Genomic DNA, 19,541 nt, shown 5'->3' with positions numbered 1-19,541 from the left:
TGAGTTTGGATTTTTCTTTTTTAAAGCAAATAAATATAATTAAGGAAAATACGAATTGGACATGTTGAAAAATTTGCTGAATGTTGTTACATAGAATACATAATTGTTAGTTATACATTTATTAAACAAATACAAATTTATTATACGTACGAACCTACAGTGAAGTTTTCTTTTACTTGTTGTTAAAAATGCAAAAAGTTTTTTCCCCTTGTTTCTTTTTGTTTTATAAAGATATATATGGTACGTATATTTAACATGTATTCGTTATTTAGAATATAAAAATTATTATTCTTTCTTTGATCCAAGTCTTTCAAACAACTCAATTCACAATGAATTGCTTCGCGAGAAATTAATTGAAAACGGTTTAAGGCTTCTCAATATGAAGTAAGAAAATGAATTTTATTTTCGTTTACTATTTCGATTAGGTAACGTACTAATAACAGAATATGTACAAAACGCTCAAGGAAACTAGAACAAAGGACAAGAATAAACAAAGAACAATTATACACGATTATTTCAAGCAATATAATTATACCTGTTAACTCCAAGTAAGATATTTCGTAGAGAATTCGTTTCCTACAAAAACTTAAAGAACAATTGTAATACGAATTTTACAAAAAAAGTTCAAGTAACTGACATTAAACTAATGACATTTGTCTGTCTAAAAACAATTTTTTTTCCTAAAAGTAAGTTATACCGTTTCGAAGAATAAATTTGAATTAATTCTACTGTTGAAGTTGTTATAAATTTGTCTATATAACAAGTTGGAAATAAATGTGTGTTAACCGATTAACAAATCAAGCTATCACATAGGATATTAATTTTTTAAGAAATCAATGATCGATTTTAAATAAATAAATATTAGTGCTAACGAGTGAAATCAATGGGAAAAGAAGTTCCCCTTTTCTTTTTCGAGGTGTTAATGACCCAGATAAGTGCCAGTGACTTCGAAGATGTAGAGCTCGTGGAAATAGAATTCCTAGCGTTGGCTCAATGTTGTTGGCCTAATATTTTTCAAACAACGCGAGGAACAAGGGAACCTGACGTACAGCAAATTCTTTCGAATTCCATTGAGCAAACGATAGGTCGACAGCAACGATTAGATTAGTGTTCTCATCGGTATAAATCAATTGTTCTGCCAAAAATGGGGCTAAAATTTGCGTTGAATCGACTCTTCGAGTTGCTGGCCTTCAACCTTGCGCCAATGCATCTACGATTAGAGTCAATGCACCTTTGTCAATGGGACGTAGAACGCTTATCGTAAAAAGGTACATACATACTTGTGTGTATATCAATATAGTTACTTTCAGTTTCGTTGAAAAAGTTTCGCAATTTCATATTTATCGTGTGTTCAAATTCCCGGATTTGTTTGGGTGATACTTTCATTTTGAGAATTGCGTAACGCAAGTTAAGTTAAGTTCAATTCTTATAAATCTTTTTCTTTCCGCCACATCATATTGTATCGAAATCATATTGTTTGCGAAAGTAGACTTGAATTAATTTTAGAATTAAAATTATTAGTCGATCTTTATATCGATAAATATTCATAAATTCTAAATAATTGCTTCGCCTACGGTTTATTTGATTTTAAAGAAACGAAATGAAAATTATTAAATTAAAAAATTAAAAACTGTCAGATCACGGATGTCTGTGCAAATTCTTATTTTTTAGAAACACAAGTAAAGAAAGAAGCAAGAACCTCGAGCAAAGATTCGTTGCCCTCGTTAAGAACCCTAAAGAGTACCATACTTTAATCATCTCATTATTTTTTGTATTTTGCATCTTTAGATTTCCCATAAATGTTTAAACATCCAATCTACTCGTTATCGATGTTTATAATATGTACGTGAAAAATTCCCAACGATTGTTTACTTTCCACATATATTTCATTTAACTGCTGTATCTTCCGTGTTTTCTTTCTGTTTTCCTTTTTCGTTTAGTAGTCGTATTTCTTATCGTATAATATGTATAGAATTGATGCACCATGTGACATCAGTAGAAACAGATGGTTCGAAACTGTGAACAAAATACGAGTGGAGAACAGTGAAAGAGGAGAAGGAAATCGAGATACGAATACATGCGTGTAAGGAAATTGATTGATAAGGACAGCAACTTCTTGGACTTCCTTATGATTCATTCTGTGCATTACGTATATAATTTAGAAACCTAACAGTCTCCCACGGAAGTTTACTTTGGAATCTTGCTTCCTGTTCTCCTACGGTTTAGTGATCTGCTCAAAATATATTACGAATAAGTAACAATTTGCGAGAGATTGAAAAATTACTCGTTCAATTCTATCGACAAAAGATTGCATTTGTAGTGTCATTCGTACATTACAATTTTTATAGTTAAAAAATGAGTTTGTATACATTAATAATCAAGATAATATATAGAATAACAATATTGCAATATTCTATAATTATATGAGTTTTCGTTAATTTATGTGTTTTAGATAAATAAACAATTATGTGTGTTAGGTCCTAAATATAGAATTAAAATTACCGCTAATCCAGGAACGTGGAGAACGCTCCCTTAGTCAATAGCAGCCTCTTTGATGTAATCGTTTGAACACAACTCACAGCGCAATTGCCTATTTGCTTAATTACAATTACTTCCCCTTACACTGGCAATAATTCGATATTATCAGTATGATTACGATAAATGAGACTAGAATCCTATAAATTGAGTTGTACATACGTATATTTTATCTTGAAAATTTCTATTTTGCCAAATCGAAGAATATTCAAATATTATATACAAATATTATTACATTTATTGTTAAAAAATCTCTGTTCCGAAAGAGTTAACTGAAACAACGTTACAGTGACTGGTCCATGTTCCAACTCTCGCAACAGTGATACAAGAGGTTTATTAAAAGTCTTATCGAATTAACTTTAACTTGTCTAATATTTCTAAATCTTTTTTTATATTCTAGATATTAAGATATGCAAATGAAGAGTTGTCCTATAAAAATTGTTTGTTTTTTTGCGAACGTGTATCGTAAAAATGGGAAAGAACTATTGATCGAAGAATATGGGGACGTGTCTGACAGAATTAGGTCAAGGTACAAGATCCGGGGTTTAAAAGTTGTCCAGGGTCGATAGCATCCGCAGCGAAACGGAAGGCAGAAATAGTTGACCAGAACGTCACGTAGGGATCCCCCTAAGCCTTTAACCTTAATACGACGTTCTGGGTGAATTCGAGGGATCAAGAGTGCAGCAGCCTATTCTAAATTATATCGGATGAAAGCGATACAAAATAGAGTAAAATAAATAAACAGCAATTTATCTGTAATTGTAGCAGGATATATATGGTTGTTCGAAATTAAAGGAAAGAATGAAGCCTCTTGAGAGAGATTTTTTTTTAGAATGAACGCGATAATGTAACAATACGGACAATGATGCGCTTCAATTTTAGAAAATAAATTAAACGTAATTTTTAATATAAATCGTGCGGTTCCACTTACAACGGTATCGTAAGTTTCAATAGATCTGAGAAAAATTATAAAAATTATAGCAGTTAATTTAGGATGTATTGTCCCATTACTCTCTAAACTCTGAAGAATTAAAATTAAATTTTTAATATAAATCGTGCGGTTCCACCTACAACGGTATCGTAAGTTTCAATATATCTGAGAAAAATTATAAAAATTATAGCAGTTAATTTAGGATGTATTGTCTCATTACTCTCTAAACTCTGAAGAATTAAAATTAAATTTTCAATATAAATCGCGTAGTTCCATCAACAACGGTATCGTAAGTTTCAATAGATCTGAGAAAAATTATAAAAATTATAGCAGTTAATTTAGGATGTATTGTCTCATTACTCTCTAAACTCTGAAGAATTAAAATTAAATTTTCAATATAAATCGTGCGGTTCCACCTACAACGGTATCGTAAGTTTCAATAGATCTGAGAAAAATTATAAAAATTATAGCAGTTAATTTAGGATGTATTGCCCCATTACTCTTTAAACTCTGAAGAATTATAATTAAATTTTTAATATAAATCGTGCGGTTCCACCTACAACGGTATCGTAAGTTTCAATATATCTGAGAAAAATTATAAAAATTATAGCAGTTAATTTAGGATGTATTGTCCCATTACTTTCCAAACTCTGAAGAATTAAATTGTAAAAGATACGAAGAAAATTTGCTGTCGCTTCCTCATTTTTTCATGAGATTACGATATGAAGAAGAAACATGAAGGTAAGTATAAGAAAATGTAAAAAATATATAGAAAAGCTAGTTCGTCGAAAGTTTGTTATTGATTGTGCTTTCATCCTCGTTTGAGGATTAAAATCATAAGAAAGAAGAGAGGCATAAGAAACATATAGGAAAGCTATTAGCAGAAGTCTGTCGTTAACTATATTTATACTTTTATTGACTTCTCCGTTTTTATGGCATTATATGGCCAAAGAGATGCAATGGAAGATAAACGAAGAAGAAAATATACTTTTTAATATTAGGTCATTTACAAAGGAAGCATACGCTTGTTTTCCTGAATAAGTGAATTTATACCTCAGCATGAGAGAAATGAGAAAAATTGATATTATTAAAATAAATCTGAAACTGATTTAATAACGTATTAAATATTTTCATAAGCTTCGAACATTAAATATCTTCATGGAAGAAATTGTATTGATAAAAATTTCTTAAAAAGACAACATATATATTTTTTTAATTTATTCTATAATCTGTAAATTTTCTGCTAACTTTTATGTTGATATTTAATTTATTATGTAAGCGTAAAATATTTCTTAGGCTGACTCCGTCGTTTGTGTTTTCAAAACACAACAAAAAAAATTGTTTTCGGTAAATCTCGAGATTATTTATCAATTCTCTGCAAGAAATCTTGACTGACGGGCGTATTAAATTTGTTCCTAAACATAATTTTTGTAAGTTCGCGCAATAGGATTTCAGGCACCTTCCTTCCCTTTTTTCTTTTTTTTTTTTTTTTTTTGTTGCATTCAAGGCTAATTTGACTGGACTGTACGCTATGCCGAAGTATCTTATATAGTATACTGTATATGCCAAGTATACTATATATACCAAGTATACTATACAAAAAACATAGGATAACCGACAAAGAATGACATTACCTCATATACCTCATGGACGAGGCAACGAGCCCCTTGCATTTCTGTAGCAGAGTCATTCCTTTTCGTGACGGCGAACACGCTGTATCGTTGAATTCTAAGGTTGGCTGAACGTTTTAAAATAACGTCAATACAGCCGATGTTTTGTTGCGTAATCGAGATATAGATATTTTTAAAACGTGTCTCTTACAGTTATTTAATGTATTATTTTTATATTAACATTTCATTTAAGATTTATAAATTTTCTCACGAAAGAAATATCATGCGTCGAAGAAACGAAAATAAGTCTATTTTTCCGATCTATTTTTTATTTTATTATATCATATTTTTCAATGTATTATATTATTCCAATATTTTGCTACACAATTTTTTCACGTGTCTTTTCACGTGTTACACGTGTCTTAATATATTGTAAATCCCAATATTTTGTCAATATAAACTTACAGGTTTAAAAACCTGATATTTCGCAACGTAAGATGATTCGTATTTATATTTGGCGATAAAGAGCCAAAGATAAAGAGGTCTCACGCTCCCTAAGTAGTGAAGCATTGAGAAGAGTCAGACGCGCAGACACGATCGTAAACACAAAACACAGCATAATAATCAATGGCCTATTTGGACGTTAGAAGTACAATATTAATGTTTTTGTAACTAGTATTTCGTAAATAATATTTTAAATTATGCTGTTCCATAGATATATTATCAATATTATTGGCGAACATTTTTCAAACTTTCTTATATTTTTTTAGGAATTATAACACTGATATAATAAAATAAAATGAAATTACTGGAAATAAAAATAAGTATTGGTCAATTTGTCTCGTATTGCATGATTTAGAGTTTAATTTAAATTAAGTGATATATATGTATAATATTATTTTTATATAGGTATAATATTCTTGATTTACGTTATCCTATTGAAATTATTACTTCAGAATCGTAAGAATTAAGACGTATTTTTTCATATATATATTGGAATTATTAATTAACAAATAGAATAACCGAAAAATGTTCATAACGTGTAATAAGAACAGTGGCTCTTTGAATTCTATAATCGATCGCTTTTTAATATTAATATAAGTACATTTAGAAAACTGCTGTAGTAATTGATAACTCGAAGTATTGTAGTATTGATAACTCGAAAAACATTCATTTGATTAATATTCCTTCGCTAAGAATTAATTACTAGATTGCGTTGTAATATGTCTGGTACCAACAATAAATATTTTATGCAGACTCACATTTTTATAAACGCAATTAATGCAATGGAACCTAAATTTATTCGCCTGTATATATTATAATGAATATTATAAGTTATAAAATAATATACCCACATGTCCCACTAAATATTATAATATGGTTTATCTTCGATATTTTATACGTTTCTCTATATTATATGCTTCCTATACACGTTTCCACATTTAAATTTGCCATAAATCCACGAATACTTACTAATTACATTAAATTGCTTATAATATCGATTTACCTGTAAGTTCCACGATAAAATGCATTTTCCAATCTCTCAAGTAAATTCGCTTATGTGCATTTACCTATATTGCTAAAATATGATCTAAATGCTATTAAAAAGAAACTACATATATTTTTTTATTTATATCTCTATCACGTTTTTACTTGAACTCAGCTCTTCAAAGTTCACAGGTAAAAAATTCAGTTCTACGCATACGACAATCACGCAACGCACAATTTTGGACACTATTTTGTTCTACATTCACCAAAGTATTTCAACTGAAATGATTTTTCTTTTTCAAAATATCCCGAATCAAATCAACTTGTAAATATTTATATGTTGATACCCCATGTAAATTATTGAAGAAGATAAATCATGTGAATCACTATTGTTACAAGTCCGATTTCTTCATGATATACGCACTTTTCGATAATGCATTTTTTTAGCTCGAAGTTGACGATCCAGCTATTATTGATGGTGATCAACCACGCAAAAAAGGACTAAATAAATTGCTGTAGAAACGTGTTCTTTTTTGCAGCAACGTCCTTGTAGGCATTATATATTTCAGATGATTTGTCATGCATACTAATGTACAGTTCGCCTTTCATCAAGGATATGTGTTTGCTTGAAAATAAATGATGAGAACAGGTTATAATCACAGAAAGTAACACTAAGAAACGTAAAAACGAAGTTGAGAAAATAAAGAAATGTTGAGACACTAGAAAATAGGTGCACATTTTATATATAATACTATATATGGGTTATAGAATGTGTATAAATTGCAACGTGATAATATTGAAAATAATTTTAAAAAAGATAAAGAGAAGAAAAAATATCCGCCCAACGTGGGGCTCGAACCCACGACCCTGAGATTAAGAGTCTCATGCTCTACCGACTGAGCTAGCCGGGCTTGGTACTACATAATTTAAAGAAACATGTATTTGAATGGTTTAAAATATAACTTATACAAATAAATCTATTAAATAAATATATAAAGATTAATAATTTATGCATTAATATAAACGAATTAATACGAAACGAATAGCAATATTACGAACACATGTGATTCCTTTCGCTAAAACATGCATTTCTACTGTAAAATTATTTGTTATTACTGATAAATATTGATTTCAAGCAAATCATTATTTTATGTAAATCTAGATAGTATTAAAACTAAACTTACAGAAGAATATTTCCTACTCTCTGGTTGCATTATCGGTGATGCACTGATTTACATATTTCCTTTATTAATTTCCCGCACTTTTCACAATGGTTACGAATTAATTTTTATGTTAAAAAACTATAAGTTTTATTACTTTGAGTAGAACAATACAAATAATAAAGAAATAATAAAAATGTGCACTTTTTTATATAAACAATATTATCTTTTGATTGTTTAAATTACCTAAAAGAGATTTCTTTTAACGGATTTATTGAAGAAATTGAAATATCGCTGAATTTTGTCACTTGGTGGCTCTGAGTGCATTTTCTACAACGGACGATCCGCGCGCAATGTGGTGAAGGTTGAGTGTGTCGTCAGTTTAAATTCAGAGAATAAACACGTGTTAATACGTAACCCCTTATTGATTACTATCTTTTTTATACGATTTATTGTTGGTATATAGTGTAAACAGTAAAAAAAATGTCGCGTCTTATAAAGGAATCAGATGAAGAAATAGATGTGAAACCTGGTTTGTATTTTTCATTTTTTGGTTTCTATGCGCACGCGGTTCACTCAGTTGCTGAATCTAACGGTCGATTCGAAGTTGTATGTTGTACTTTTATCAATTTAACAACGTAATATACAGTCTGTGTAAACGTTATTTCAAGTCATCTTGGAGTAAATAATTGATATTTCACGAAATTTGATTGTATTACTATATTTTTCTTTATCTTCCCTTTAAAATATAAGGTCGCAAAACCCGTGCCAATATCGAGGTAATATCGGCTGATTCTCCACTTCGTCGCAGCTCCCGAATTAAGCCAAACGTTAAACAAAATGAATCTTCGCCCGAATCGCCTTTAAGCGACTCGAGCATCGTTAGCATTACACAAACTTCTAGAATCACAAGGCAACGAGCCAGTGCTATGGACAATTCTGCTATCAATGAAACTCGACGAACTTTACGTTCTAGAATAAGTTCTATATCCTCAGATGTTAACGAAATCCCAGAATCAGATGTTGGCACACCGACAAAGAAAGCTAGAAATAACACTTCCAATGATAGTAATAAAACAAATACTCGAAAAAGGTATCTGTAATGATTAATGATTGATTTATATGTATGAATTTTTGTTTTATGTTTGTTTTGTATATACCTATTGTTTAGTAAACGCTTTACAAGAGCCGGTTCAGAAGCAAAATCTCCACAACCAGCATCGAGACTTGTTAAACGTAATGTAAGAGCTAGTTCCGTGGGGCCCGAAGCTAATATGCCAAATAAACAACAGTACAGTGAATTAGCCAATACACCTATTAAGACAAGAAGACGAACTTCGGTACTACTGTCAGAACCAGTAGTAGAAGAAAAAGGAGAATATATGAAGTATCCAGTGGTGACATTAGATCGCACATTACCTGATCTTATTGAAATTAGAGAATCAGGTATATTATATTTTGAAAATATATTTAAATTAAAAAAATTTTAATTCTGTAATTCCATATGGAATTGTAGGTGCAGAAAATTCCCCTAAGACATCGTCGAAAAACGAATCATTGTCAACTTCGAAAAACAAACTCAATACAAGTCGTAACAGTATAAATGAAAAACATTCAGAAGATGATGGTAAGTTTAATTTATTGTTATACTTCAGTATTCTATATTAATTGCAATCAGATTGCAATCTATTACAAAAATAGTTCTTTATCTGTATAAAATTCGACAAAATTATATAACTAAAAAGTTCTAGAATAACATTTCTTAATAAAAATTAATATAAGAACTAACTGATATTTACATTTACAACAGTTAAGGGACCACACAACGACCCTCCAGAAAATGTTTCTTCAAATAAATTTGAAGATATTGAAAAGGATGTATTTACTGATAAGAAAATATCAGATAAAAATATACTAGAAAGTAGCAAAACACTGCCTGTAGATAATACAAATGAAGCAGAATCCTTAATAGATAGTGAATCTAAAATACTTCCACAAAATAAAGATGAAAACACATTTATTGAAGATTTAAATAGTCCAATGGAAAAACATGATGGTCATAATAATAAAGAGAATCTTACAAAAAATATTGTTACTGACTTACAGGATATAAAGAATGCAATTTCTAATACACAACAAAGTCCGAAACACGTATCTATAAATAATTTGAATGCAAATGTGTCAACCGAAGAAAAATGCAAATATCCTTGCGTTGAAACAAGTGTATCGCCAAAACGTCGTCATTCTAAACAATCATTAGAAATGGCAAATGAAAATGTTTCTATGAAAGAAGTTAATGCTGGTGTAATTAGTAATTTACCAACTGAAGGTCTGGATATTTCAATGAATGAAGAAGACAATTCTAATAATATGCACAACTTAGTAGTAGGTACAAAAACAGAATCAGTCATTGGAAGTCCACATAGTGAAAGTGTAGATAAAAATGGTCCTACACAAGTAGTATCTACAAATGCAAGTTCAAACGATAATGTTGAAAGTATGGAGCTTGCAGAAGATATAAATACAGTAGATGATAATAAATCTACAGAAATTGGTATTGAATTGAATGTAGAATCAAAGAAAGCTTACGTTCATGCAAGTAATGCAAATGTAAGCATCGAAATAGATGTTTCAAATACAAAGGAAAATATAAATGAAAATGAAGAATCTGAACAAAATGATATAAATCAATGTATAACTGATGATCAGTATGACACGAAAAGTAAAAGTGATAACTTAAATACGTCAGAAAATGTGCATGAAAATGATGATATAAGTTGTATAAAGTTGATTTCATCTCCTAAATTAAGTAATATAGATTCGTCAAATTTAGTCGATGTGAAATCAGTTTCAGATACTCAACATTTAACTATTTCAAAGCATGAGGATGTACCTTGTTTAAAAAACATAAGTGAAACAAATAATTTATCTCCTAATACGAGCAATTTGTTAAAATCCTCGGATGCTCATATGAGCATAGAGGATTCTACATTAATTAATATGAATGAAGCTAATGTAACTAATGTGATTAAAAGTAGTGACTCTTCCATTGTTACAGAGACTGCTGCTGAATTTGTTGAAGAAGCACCAGAAAGAGGAGAACAGTCAAAGAAAGTTTCTGTACTGGATGATTCTACTGATCCTTTAAAATTGAAGAAACAATATCAAAACAAATTAGAATCAAATGAAAAACATACAAACACTATTCAAGTGACCTCTGAAGAATGTCAAGAAAATATAAAAGCTGATGATAACGATTCTGATACTAGTGTGTCACATACATTTCAAGATATCTCAGCCAGTGAATGGAAAGAAAAGAATAATGATATGGACAAAAATTCTATACATTCAAAGACAACTGAAAATGAAAGTGAAGCCGAATGTGATCTTGTTTTAGTCGATAAAGAGGCATGGTTAGCCGCGGAAAATTTAAAAACAAACAAGGAGAAAATATCTTTTGATTATGATTCAGATGATACCGTTATATTAAAAGTACATTCAGATTCTATGAAAGCAAAAAATGAAAATAATTTAATGGATATATCACAAGATGAATGTAAATTAAATGATAGTAAGGATAAATCTCCCAAAGGAAAAAAACGGAAGAACACGAAACAAAACGAAAATAACGATGAAGAAGAAAATAGAAATGCAGTAGAAGATACAAAAAATATTACAAAAGATGTAGAAATATCAATTAATGTTGGTGAGAATACGTCTACGACGAAAGATAGTAATAAATACTCTACTTCTAACAGTAATATGTCCCTCCGGAAATCGTTAAAAAATAACAGTTTATCTGAATCATATGAGACAATTGAAGGGGAAGAAAATGTATCATTAAATAAAAGTAAATTGTCTGAAGATGTCCCAAAAGGACGAAAATCTCTTAATAAGTCAGTGCAAGGGGCAAATAGACTTGAAGAATCTAATGCAGCTGAAACTGTAAATAAACTGAAATCTTTAAATAAATCTAATTGTAATGAAAATACAGTTACATCTGCTAAGAAAAATGGGACAAATCAGTCGTTAAATACTTCAAAGGAAAAGATGAAACCACAACAGTTAGATGAAAATTCGGAAGAGTCTGACTATGATTTAAAAAAAGTTCGCGAAAAGCAAAACAGTGCAACAAAGAAAAAATTGAATAGAAATTTTTCGACAATAGCAAACATGGGATCCGATTCTAATGAAACTCAAAATTCCGATGATTCACAAAATAAATTGGAAATACCTAAGTTTTTATTTTGCGGGACAAGCGATAGTAACAGCGACAATGATAATGAATCTAATAGCACTATAGATTCTGATGTCCAAAAAGAATATAATTTTTATGGTAAAGATGTTGCAAAGTTTTCTGATGATGATGTACCAGGAGATGAATGTAGAGCATCAGAAACAGAATCATCAGACCCAGATGATAATGGGTCAGATCTTGCAGATTTTGTAGTTGATGATGATGAAATTGAAGATGAAGAAGAAGATGAAAGTGAGGAGAATAAAGATGAGAGTATTGAAAATGATAATGAGGAGCAGACTAAAGAAGATCAGAGAGATGATGAAGAAGGGATAGGACAAGAAACAATTCAGAAAGAACAACATGAAAATGATAAAGAAAATATCGCTGAAAAAAATGTAAGTAAGGAGACAGATGCTTCTAATGAAGAAAAAAATACATCAAGAAAATCTGGTGATTTAAGTATGTCTCAAACCATTAGAAGTGACAAGAAAAAGAAGAAGAATCTTAAAACAGATAGATCCCAGATAGAAGAAAATGAAAAGGGAGATAATTACCCTGATTTATCTTTTGAAACAAAAAGAAAGAAACAAAAGCGAAACTCTACAGAATTTACAGTTAAAAGTGTAGAACAGTCATTAAATGACTCCCAATTAATATTTGATACAAAAGTATTAAAACTTCGTAAATCAATGGAATGTAGTACTCCCAAAATAAGTATATCTAAACAAGAGAAACTTAATGTCAAAACCTGTGGTGCTGAAGAAAATGACTCCCTTGATGAGGAAAATGACAAAGACTTGACATTAAAGGAAGAACAAAATGTAAAGAAATTAAGAAGCATAAAAAACAATGAAACTCTCATGCATAGAAGTCTTCCATCTGAATTAACTGACTTAACAACAAAAACAAATCTTTCAAGACCAATGTCATCTAAAGTACCAGAATTAAACAAATCAACAATAGTTTTAGGGAGTGAAACACCTACAACAAAGTACTTAAGACAAATGAAATTAAATGAAAGTGCACCAATATTAAAGGCTAATTTTAAAAAATTAACAAATACTAGTAACAGTAATGAACAGAATGACCAAGGTGAAGAAGAAAATGAAAACAATGATGAACAAAACACAAAAGCAGCACCAGGTCCAAATGATTCATTAAAGAAAAAGCTGCTTAAAGTAGCAGAGAACATATTAGAAAGTGATCGTCAAAAGAAACGTAAAAAACGAAAGCAACCAATAGTTGAAAAAGTTACTAAGTCTACTTTATCTGAAACTGATTTCCCAGAAAATAATGATTCAAAATTACTAAAGACAACTAAACAATTTGTTCCCACTAGCAATTTTGACAACAATGATGAAACAGAAAAGGAAAATAAGAAAAAAAGGAAGAAGAAGAAGAAAAGAAATAATACCGATGTGCAAATGCAAGAAGAATCAGATGAACAAGTTACTGAAATAAAATCAGAAAGTCAAGATGAAAAAACACATAACGAAATAAAGAAGAAGAAGAAAAAAGAGAAAAAAGTTCGAGATGTTCAAGACGTTCAAGATTCGACAAATGAAAAGACTAAAATGATAAAGAAAAAGAAGAAAAAGGTTTCAGTCGTTTTATCAGGTGACGATATTCCAAACGAGCAACTGCTTAAGAACAAGCAGAAATTATTAGCAAAAGATACTGTTTTGCAAGAGAAAAAAGCATTGCTTGAAAAGTTGCCTAAGAAAAAAAGGGAATTATTGTCAGAAGATGATGCTTTGCAATATGAAGAAGTTCCACCTAAAAAGGTTCCTAAGAAAAAGCAGAAATTATCAAGTGATGTTTCAGATCAGGAGGAAAACACTTCAGTTCAAAAATCATCAAAGAAAAAGCAAAAGCAATTATTAGAAGGTGTGAAGACAGATAATATAAAATATACTGTAGCATCTAATAAAACACAACAGTTTTACGATGCAGTATCAGATTCTGATGAGGGACCAGAAACGATTACATTCTCTAAAGCTCGAGATGAAGCGTTAAAAGATTTAAAACGTACTGCTGATAATATTAAAGCCAACAAAGAAGCGAAAAAAAAGAAACAAAGAGAACACAATGAAAAGATGCAAAAACAAAAAGAAATTAAGATTAAACAATCGAAATCCAAAAATCAGGTAACAGAATTTAGTAAAACGGACATACAAAAAAAAGGTATTAAAAAGCTTCCGGATTACGTTGTTAAAAATTTATCGGATGTTCCATTAAAATCATCAAAAAAGAGAAAATTATCAGAAGAAAAATCTTCCCTATCTCCAATGTGCAGTTTCAAACCTAAAAAGATGAAGAATATGTACATAGAAGATGATATTACTCTACCAAGTTGTGCTGGAAATACAACTGAATTTAGTGTCGTCGATATTGAAACAATTAAGAAGAAGAAAAAAGCTCCAATAGCGGGTTTATTCCGAGAAAGAATGCTTGCTAGGAATCCACGACAACCTATTTCTGCTTATTTAACATATTTGCAAAAGCAAAAGTCATCGGATAAAGGAAAGTTTTATAATAAGCCATACTAAACTTTTAATTGATATTCCACGTTATATGATCTGTAGGCATTATAGAATAGTTTCAAGTATTAGTTATTAAAGCGATCTTTTTTGTTTACAATGCAATTCGGATAAAAATGATTAATACATTGCTTACTATTTCCAGAATTATCTTAATAATACTGATTATTCTAATGCTTACATATTCGCTTTTTTATTGTAATTTCGAAAAATTGAAAGATACTAAACTAAAAGTCGTTTTACTTTTGGTTTTAATAATTATGGTTATTTTTCATCTTGTAATTTATTGTTAGTATAAAATAATGTACCATATATTTTTTAATATAAAGTGCGATTATATTTTAGTCAAAATCATATTTTTATTGGTAAAATGTCCAAGTATAAAGCATCTGTATTAAACTTTGCTTGCTTCATTATAGCTAATTCGCTCTATATGGTAAATTAAGATGTAGTATAAAAATAAAACAATATAGATATTCGTTTTTGTTCGTAACTCCTAATTTTATCATGTTTATTAGTGTTACATTTTTCAAATAACCCCTATTCTGTATGATAATATATCGTCTTTATAGAAACAAATTTTTAATATTTAAGATGAAAATAACGAAAATCAATCTAATTAAATTCGATATTCTCTTTAATTTCTTGTCCATTTCGTAAATGTATGTGCTATATCCAATAGAACTTATATATATTATAAAGACTTTTATTAAATTTACAAGGAATAAAAAAGTTTATTAATAATACAATATTTGTACATTTTTATAAAATAATTATCAAATGGAAATTAGTCGGTACGAGACTTTTCCAGTTTGTCATACATTTCTTTACAATTCATATTACTAGAAAGATAGTTCTTTAATAATTTCCTTTTAAATTAGTATACAAATGATAAATTTTTTTATTTTTAAGTGCGTATTGTATAATCTTCAGGTATTTCTCTCTTCAGATTCAAAAAACAAGCACCATTTGCTGCATTATTTTCTCCCGCAAATATAACACATGCTAAACCATTCACTGCCATATGCTGCCATAATTTATGTACCCATTTATTTACAGTGCGGAACGTCTTTTCTATTTTATCACTTTTTAATTTTTCTTGTCCTATCCTAACATGACATAAAGTAAAGGCATGTTCCATGACTATTTGTGTAGCTCGCAGGATGGCTTGTTTATTATTGTCTGCCACTACAAGACGTACCTGTAATAACAATAAAATTGTGATAATACGAATAGTAGACATTAATAATTCGAATAATCGATTCCTTAATAATTCAATTTATGGTTGAGGCACACACTTGATCGTTTTTGTCGAAATTTTCATCATCCATAATGTTGATAGAAGAAGTTAAATATCTAGAATATTCGTTCATAACTTCTCCATTACCCACAATGGCAGCAGTTTTTTGATCCTTCGTTACATGTTTGAAAATTGATGTAGCATACTTCCGTATTTCCATTTTTAATGATTGCTGATTATCTGTCCTTTTCTCTGGTTTCATTTTCAATATTTCCATGTTGCAACGACCAAGTAACACAGCATCTCCATAATCCACACTATTTGCTAATTTTAATTGCACTAATTTCATAGAAGCCTGTGAATCTTGAGTTGAACAATGACCAGAACTACTTTCTTGTATTCTTTCACCAAGAAATTCCCTTGCTAAAATTTGTAACTTTGTCTTTCGATATCTGTAATTAAATATTTGCATAGGAAAATTTTTGTGAGAATATAACTGTAATATAAAGAAAATAAGTCGTGCACCTGTCACCAGTAATATTGAAAATAACAGATGTATCAATAATGTATGGATGCATCATTTTTAATGTATGAAGATCAGAATTTAAACTTTGTCCTACTAGAATTGCATCTGCGGGAAGTAACTTTCGTAACGTTTGTTGAACATCAGACAACGTAGTTGTGACACCTTCCAACATTTCTTTTGTTATACCACTGAATTGAGTAAGATAATCAATGATACGATTATCTGGTTTTACCAGACTATCATAAATAACCTGTGACAAGAATTTAATAGAATTTGGATACCCTCCTCATAATAATTTTGAAATTGAACTTACATTCATACTTTCATCCACGAGAGATATTCTCGTTAATTCCAATTCTCCAATAGTTGTTTTACACATTTCACAGTCTAGACCAAACATTGGAGATTTTTCATTAGCTTCTACATAAACATCCTTTGTCATTATGTAATTTCCGTATCTAAGCATAAAATATTTATTTATTTAATGTATAAATTTAATTCGGAATATTTTTATTATTGGTACTAACTTTTTTGCTAGTTCACCCTTTAATGGGACAGGATAATTTTCTTCTACCATTTGACATAAAGATAGAAGTAATAGTGTACGGGGGAATTTATCAGTCTTTGGGAGGCCATATTCTGTTTTAAACTTTTCCGCATTTGTTGATGGATCTCTATGCATTGGGAAAACAGTCAGTAATAATTTTATTACATCGCTGTTATTTTGTAATGCAGCCTCTAATGATCCATATTCTAAAAAATTATACATCATGTATGCTTGTTACATATTATAACAAATAGTATTTTAAAATGTACATACGTTTAAGTAATTTATCGCTTTGCATCCCGGTTATGGGAACAGCTGCAAGATCCTCTATTACAGACCCTCCATATGCTGTAGGTGTTACAACTTCTACTCTATGTTCCAACTTTGATGTTATATGTGGAAACATACTTTCATAAGCCATAAAATGATACAGGGAAAGCCCTTCAACAACAAGAACCACAGTGTGTGTGACCTTTTTAAAAAATGTTTAATGTTTAATGATATTTCAGAAATTTTTAATATTATATATGTTCAATATTTATATTACCCTATTATATTTTTCAAGGTGACACCATCTTGCTGGCACATAGGGTGAGTGATGACCATGTAATGAATACAATAATAAATGTTGTATATCACTAAGAAAAATAGGAATCCTGTTTTCACTTTTAACATTAATAGTTAAGCTAGCACTTTCACCAGCTACTTTTAAATGAAATCGAGGTATTATTTTAAGTCTCTTTTTACGTTCTCTTAATTCCTGTTTCAATTTTAGATACTCATCTCCACTTAATCTGTATTGCCAAATAAAAATAATTTATATTATTATATATCACACTAAATATATATATATATATATACAAACATTTTACAGTATACAAACCTAGGCTTTTTGTTAGCAAGTGTATTTGATTCTTCTATACCTCCTACATTTTCTTTTTTAGTAGAATCTTCCAAAAGAGTTTCTTTTAAATCTTCATTACATGGACGTTTACGTGTGACATTATCTTCCATGGAGACTTCACTGCTGTCTGTATCATTTGCATTTGACTGATCTGCTTCTATAGACTAAAATAATATTTATCATATGAACTTCACAACAAAAATATTATAACTCAGTCAAGTATACTAACAGCTTTCTTAAGAGCAAGCATTTTAGCTTCTCTATCTTTATCATTTAATTTAGTTATTTCCAGAAGTGCAACCATCTTCTTTTTCTTTTTTTCTATTCTTTGTAATTGTTTTGTTGTTAAATTCTTCATAATATTTCTTTTTGTTGTATTTTTTGAAAAAGATTAAAGTTAAGTACCTTAAAAAGACAAGTAACAAAAACTTTGATGTAAATTTATAATTCAAATAGACTGTCAGTTTATTTTCCCACATTTTAGATATTAATAAAAGAAATTTTCATGGTTCATATAAAATAGTTTCAAATTTAATAAGGAAAAAATAATACGAATATAAATTTAGTGGCACACATATTTTTAAATAAAACTTATAAATTATAATAGAAGTCTATACATAAGATATAATAAATGATGGACTTAAAACTGTATTTCATAGTATACATTTTTTTGACAAAGTAAATGTATACATGAGGTTATATGTGAAACTTAGCTTTGATATTAAAATTGGATATTAAAAATGAATTGTCAATTAGAATTACCTGAAAATTGAATTAAAGGGAAAAATATTTGTCTGTTATACAATGTTAAAGAAATGTTGTACATTTCTATACAAGAAATGTAGATATGAGGGCTGGATATAACCCTTGACAAATAAATACATTTGTTCATATAAAAATTCAGAAACAGAGTTCTTGAATTTCATGTGAAAAGGTTTACACAATAATCTTTCAATTTGATATTCACTATAAGAATGTATCTATAATAAGTTTTATCGTTTTCCTCCCCATTACTTGGTTACCATCCATTGTTAAATACTAAAATTGCCACTTGATAAATGGCACAGCATATGTTTTATAGAAGTATATAAAATATACATTAAGTAGTAAGTACAAAACTGCTTGATTTATTTTAATGACACAGAACGATAGATGTATTTAAATGAGGAAATACAAACATAAACTTTGATGGTCTGCATAATTGTTTATTTATATCATGCAATTTTTTCAAATCGTTTACGTGATAAAAAAACAAATTAGTAGAATGAACTTTTGAACAAAGGCAAAAATTATTATTATAAAATCTATAGCAAGTAATTCACGTTTTGTTTACATTTAATTAATATTGGTTATAACGAATAAAAAGAAATAATACCATGACTGGTTATGAGTAAGGTTATGTCTTCACTGTCTTTGCTTCTCAGAAAGGTGACAATATTAACACATATAATCCATATAGTACACACACAACTTATAGTTTGATATTCTTGATTAATTCGAAAATGAATATAACTTAGAAAGTTTGATGTTTCATCAACCATAAATGTGGAAACATTAAAGAATACATGTTACTCTTCTATTGTGTAACATATCATCGCTAGAGGTCAGCATGCAATAACTACAGCAAAATTATATTTATTAATGGAGTCTGGTATTAATGAATTGAATGAATTGGATGAATTGAGAAATATTATGTATATAAATTTAATATATTCTTAAAAATTTTGATAATCTTAAAATAAAATACTTTTTTAAAAAAAGCCATTTGCTTTTAAGGAATACGAGTAAGTTTTATTTTGTTTTCATTTTCCGTGATACTA

At 29.3% G+C, this 19,541-nt stretch overlaps 2 protein-coding genes and 1 non-coding gene across 8 annotated transcripts; 1 reads left to right on the top strand and 2 right to left on the bottom strand.

Annotated features, from left to right (window-relative positions):
• Positions 1–7,402: 7,402 nt before the first annotated feature.
• Trnak-cuu lies at positions 7,403–7,475 on the bottom strand. The gene has a single exon. It is a non-coding gene; the product is annotated as a tRNA-Lys (tRNA).
• Positions 7,476–8,050: 575 nt separating this feature from the next.
• LOC117211238 (dentin sialophosphoprotein-like) lies at positions 8,051–15,010 on the top strand. 2 transcript variants are annotated; one of them, XM_033454911.1, is made up of 5 exons: positions 8,051–8,256; positions 8,478–8,817; positions 8,896–9,170; positions 9,241–9,351; positions 9,535–15,010. In XM_033454911.1, exons 1-5 carry the CDS (start codon positions 8,208–8,210, stop codon positions 14,511–14,513), a joined length of 5,754 nt encoding a protein of 1,917 aa, XP_033310802.1. In that variant the 5' UTR covers positions 8,051–8,207; the 3' UTR covers positions 14,514–15,010. The 2 variants fall into 2 exon arrangements, with proteins under 2 accessions (XP_033310802.1, XP_033310803.1); XM_033454912.1 differs by having other exon boundaries at positions 8,052–8,256; positions 10,783–15,010.
• Positions 15,011–15,263: 253 nt separating this feature from the next.
• Positions 15,264–19,325, bottom strand: LOC117211239 (RNA exonuclease 5). Of its 5 annotated transcripts, none has more exons than XM_033454913.1 (10): positions 19,097–19,325; positions 17,951–18,126; positions 17,701–17,885; positions 17,365–17,611; positions 17,091–17,289; positions 16,798–17,023; positions 16,584–16,728; positions 16,270–16,520; positions 15,803–16,196; positions 15,412–15,705 (listed from the first exon to the last, which is right to left on the bottom strand). In XM_033454913.1, exons 2-10 carry the CDS (start codon positions 18,077–18,079, stop codon positions 15,412–15,414), a joined length of 2,070 nt encoding a protein of 689 aa, XP_033310804.1. In that variant the 5' UTR covers positions 18,080–18,126; positions 19,097–19,325. The 5 variants fall into 5 exon arrangements, with proteins under 5 accessions (XP_033310806.1, XP_033310807.1, XP_033310808.1 ...); XM_033454914.1 differs by having other exon boundaries at positions 17,951–18,086; XM_033454915.1 differs by lacking the exon at positions 19,097–19,325 and having other exon boundaries at positions 15,264–15,705; positions 17,951–18,079.
• Between the last annotated feature and the right edge of the window lie 216 nt (positions 19,326–19,541).

This window comes from Bombus bifarius, unplaced genomic scaffold, assembly GCF_011952205.1.
Source record: "Bombus bifarius isolate JDL3187 unplaced genomic scaffold, Bbif_JDL3187 scf7180000008225, whole genome shotgun sequence".
Lineage (NCBI taxonomy): Eukaryota > Metazoa > Arthropoda > Insecta > Hymenoptera > Apidae > Bombus > Bombus bifarius.
Note: the sequence above shows the minus strand (reverse complement) of the source record. Positions and strands in the feature narration are given on the sequence as shown.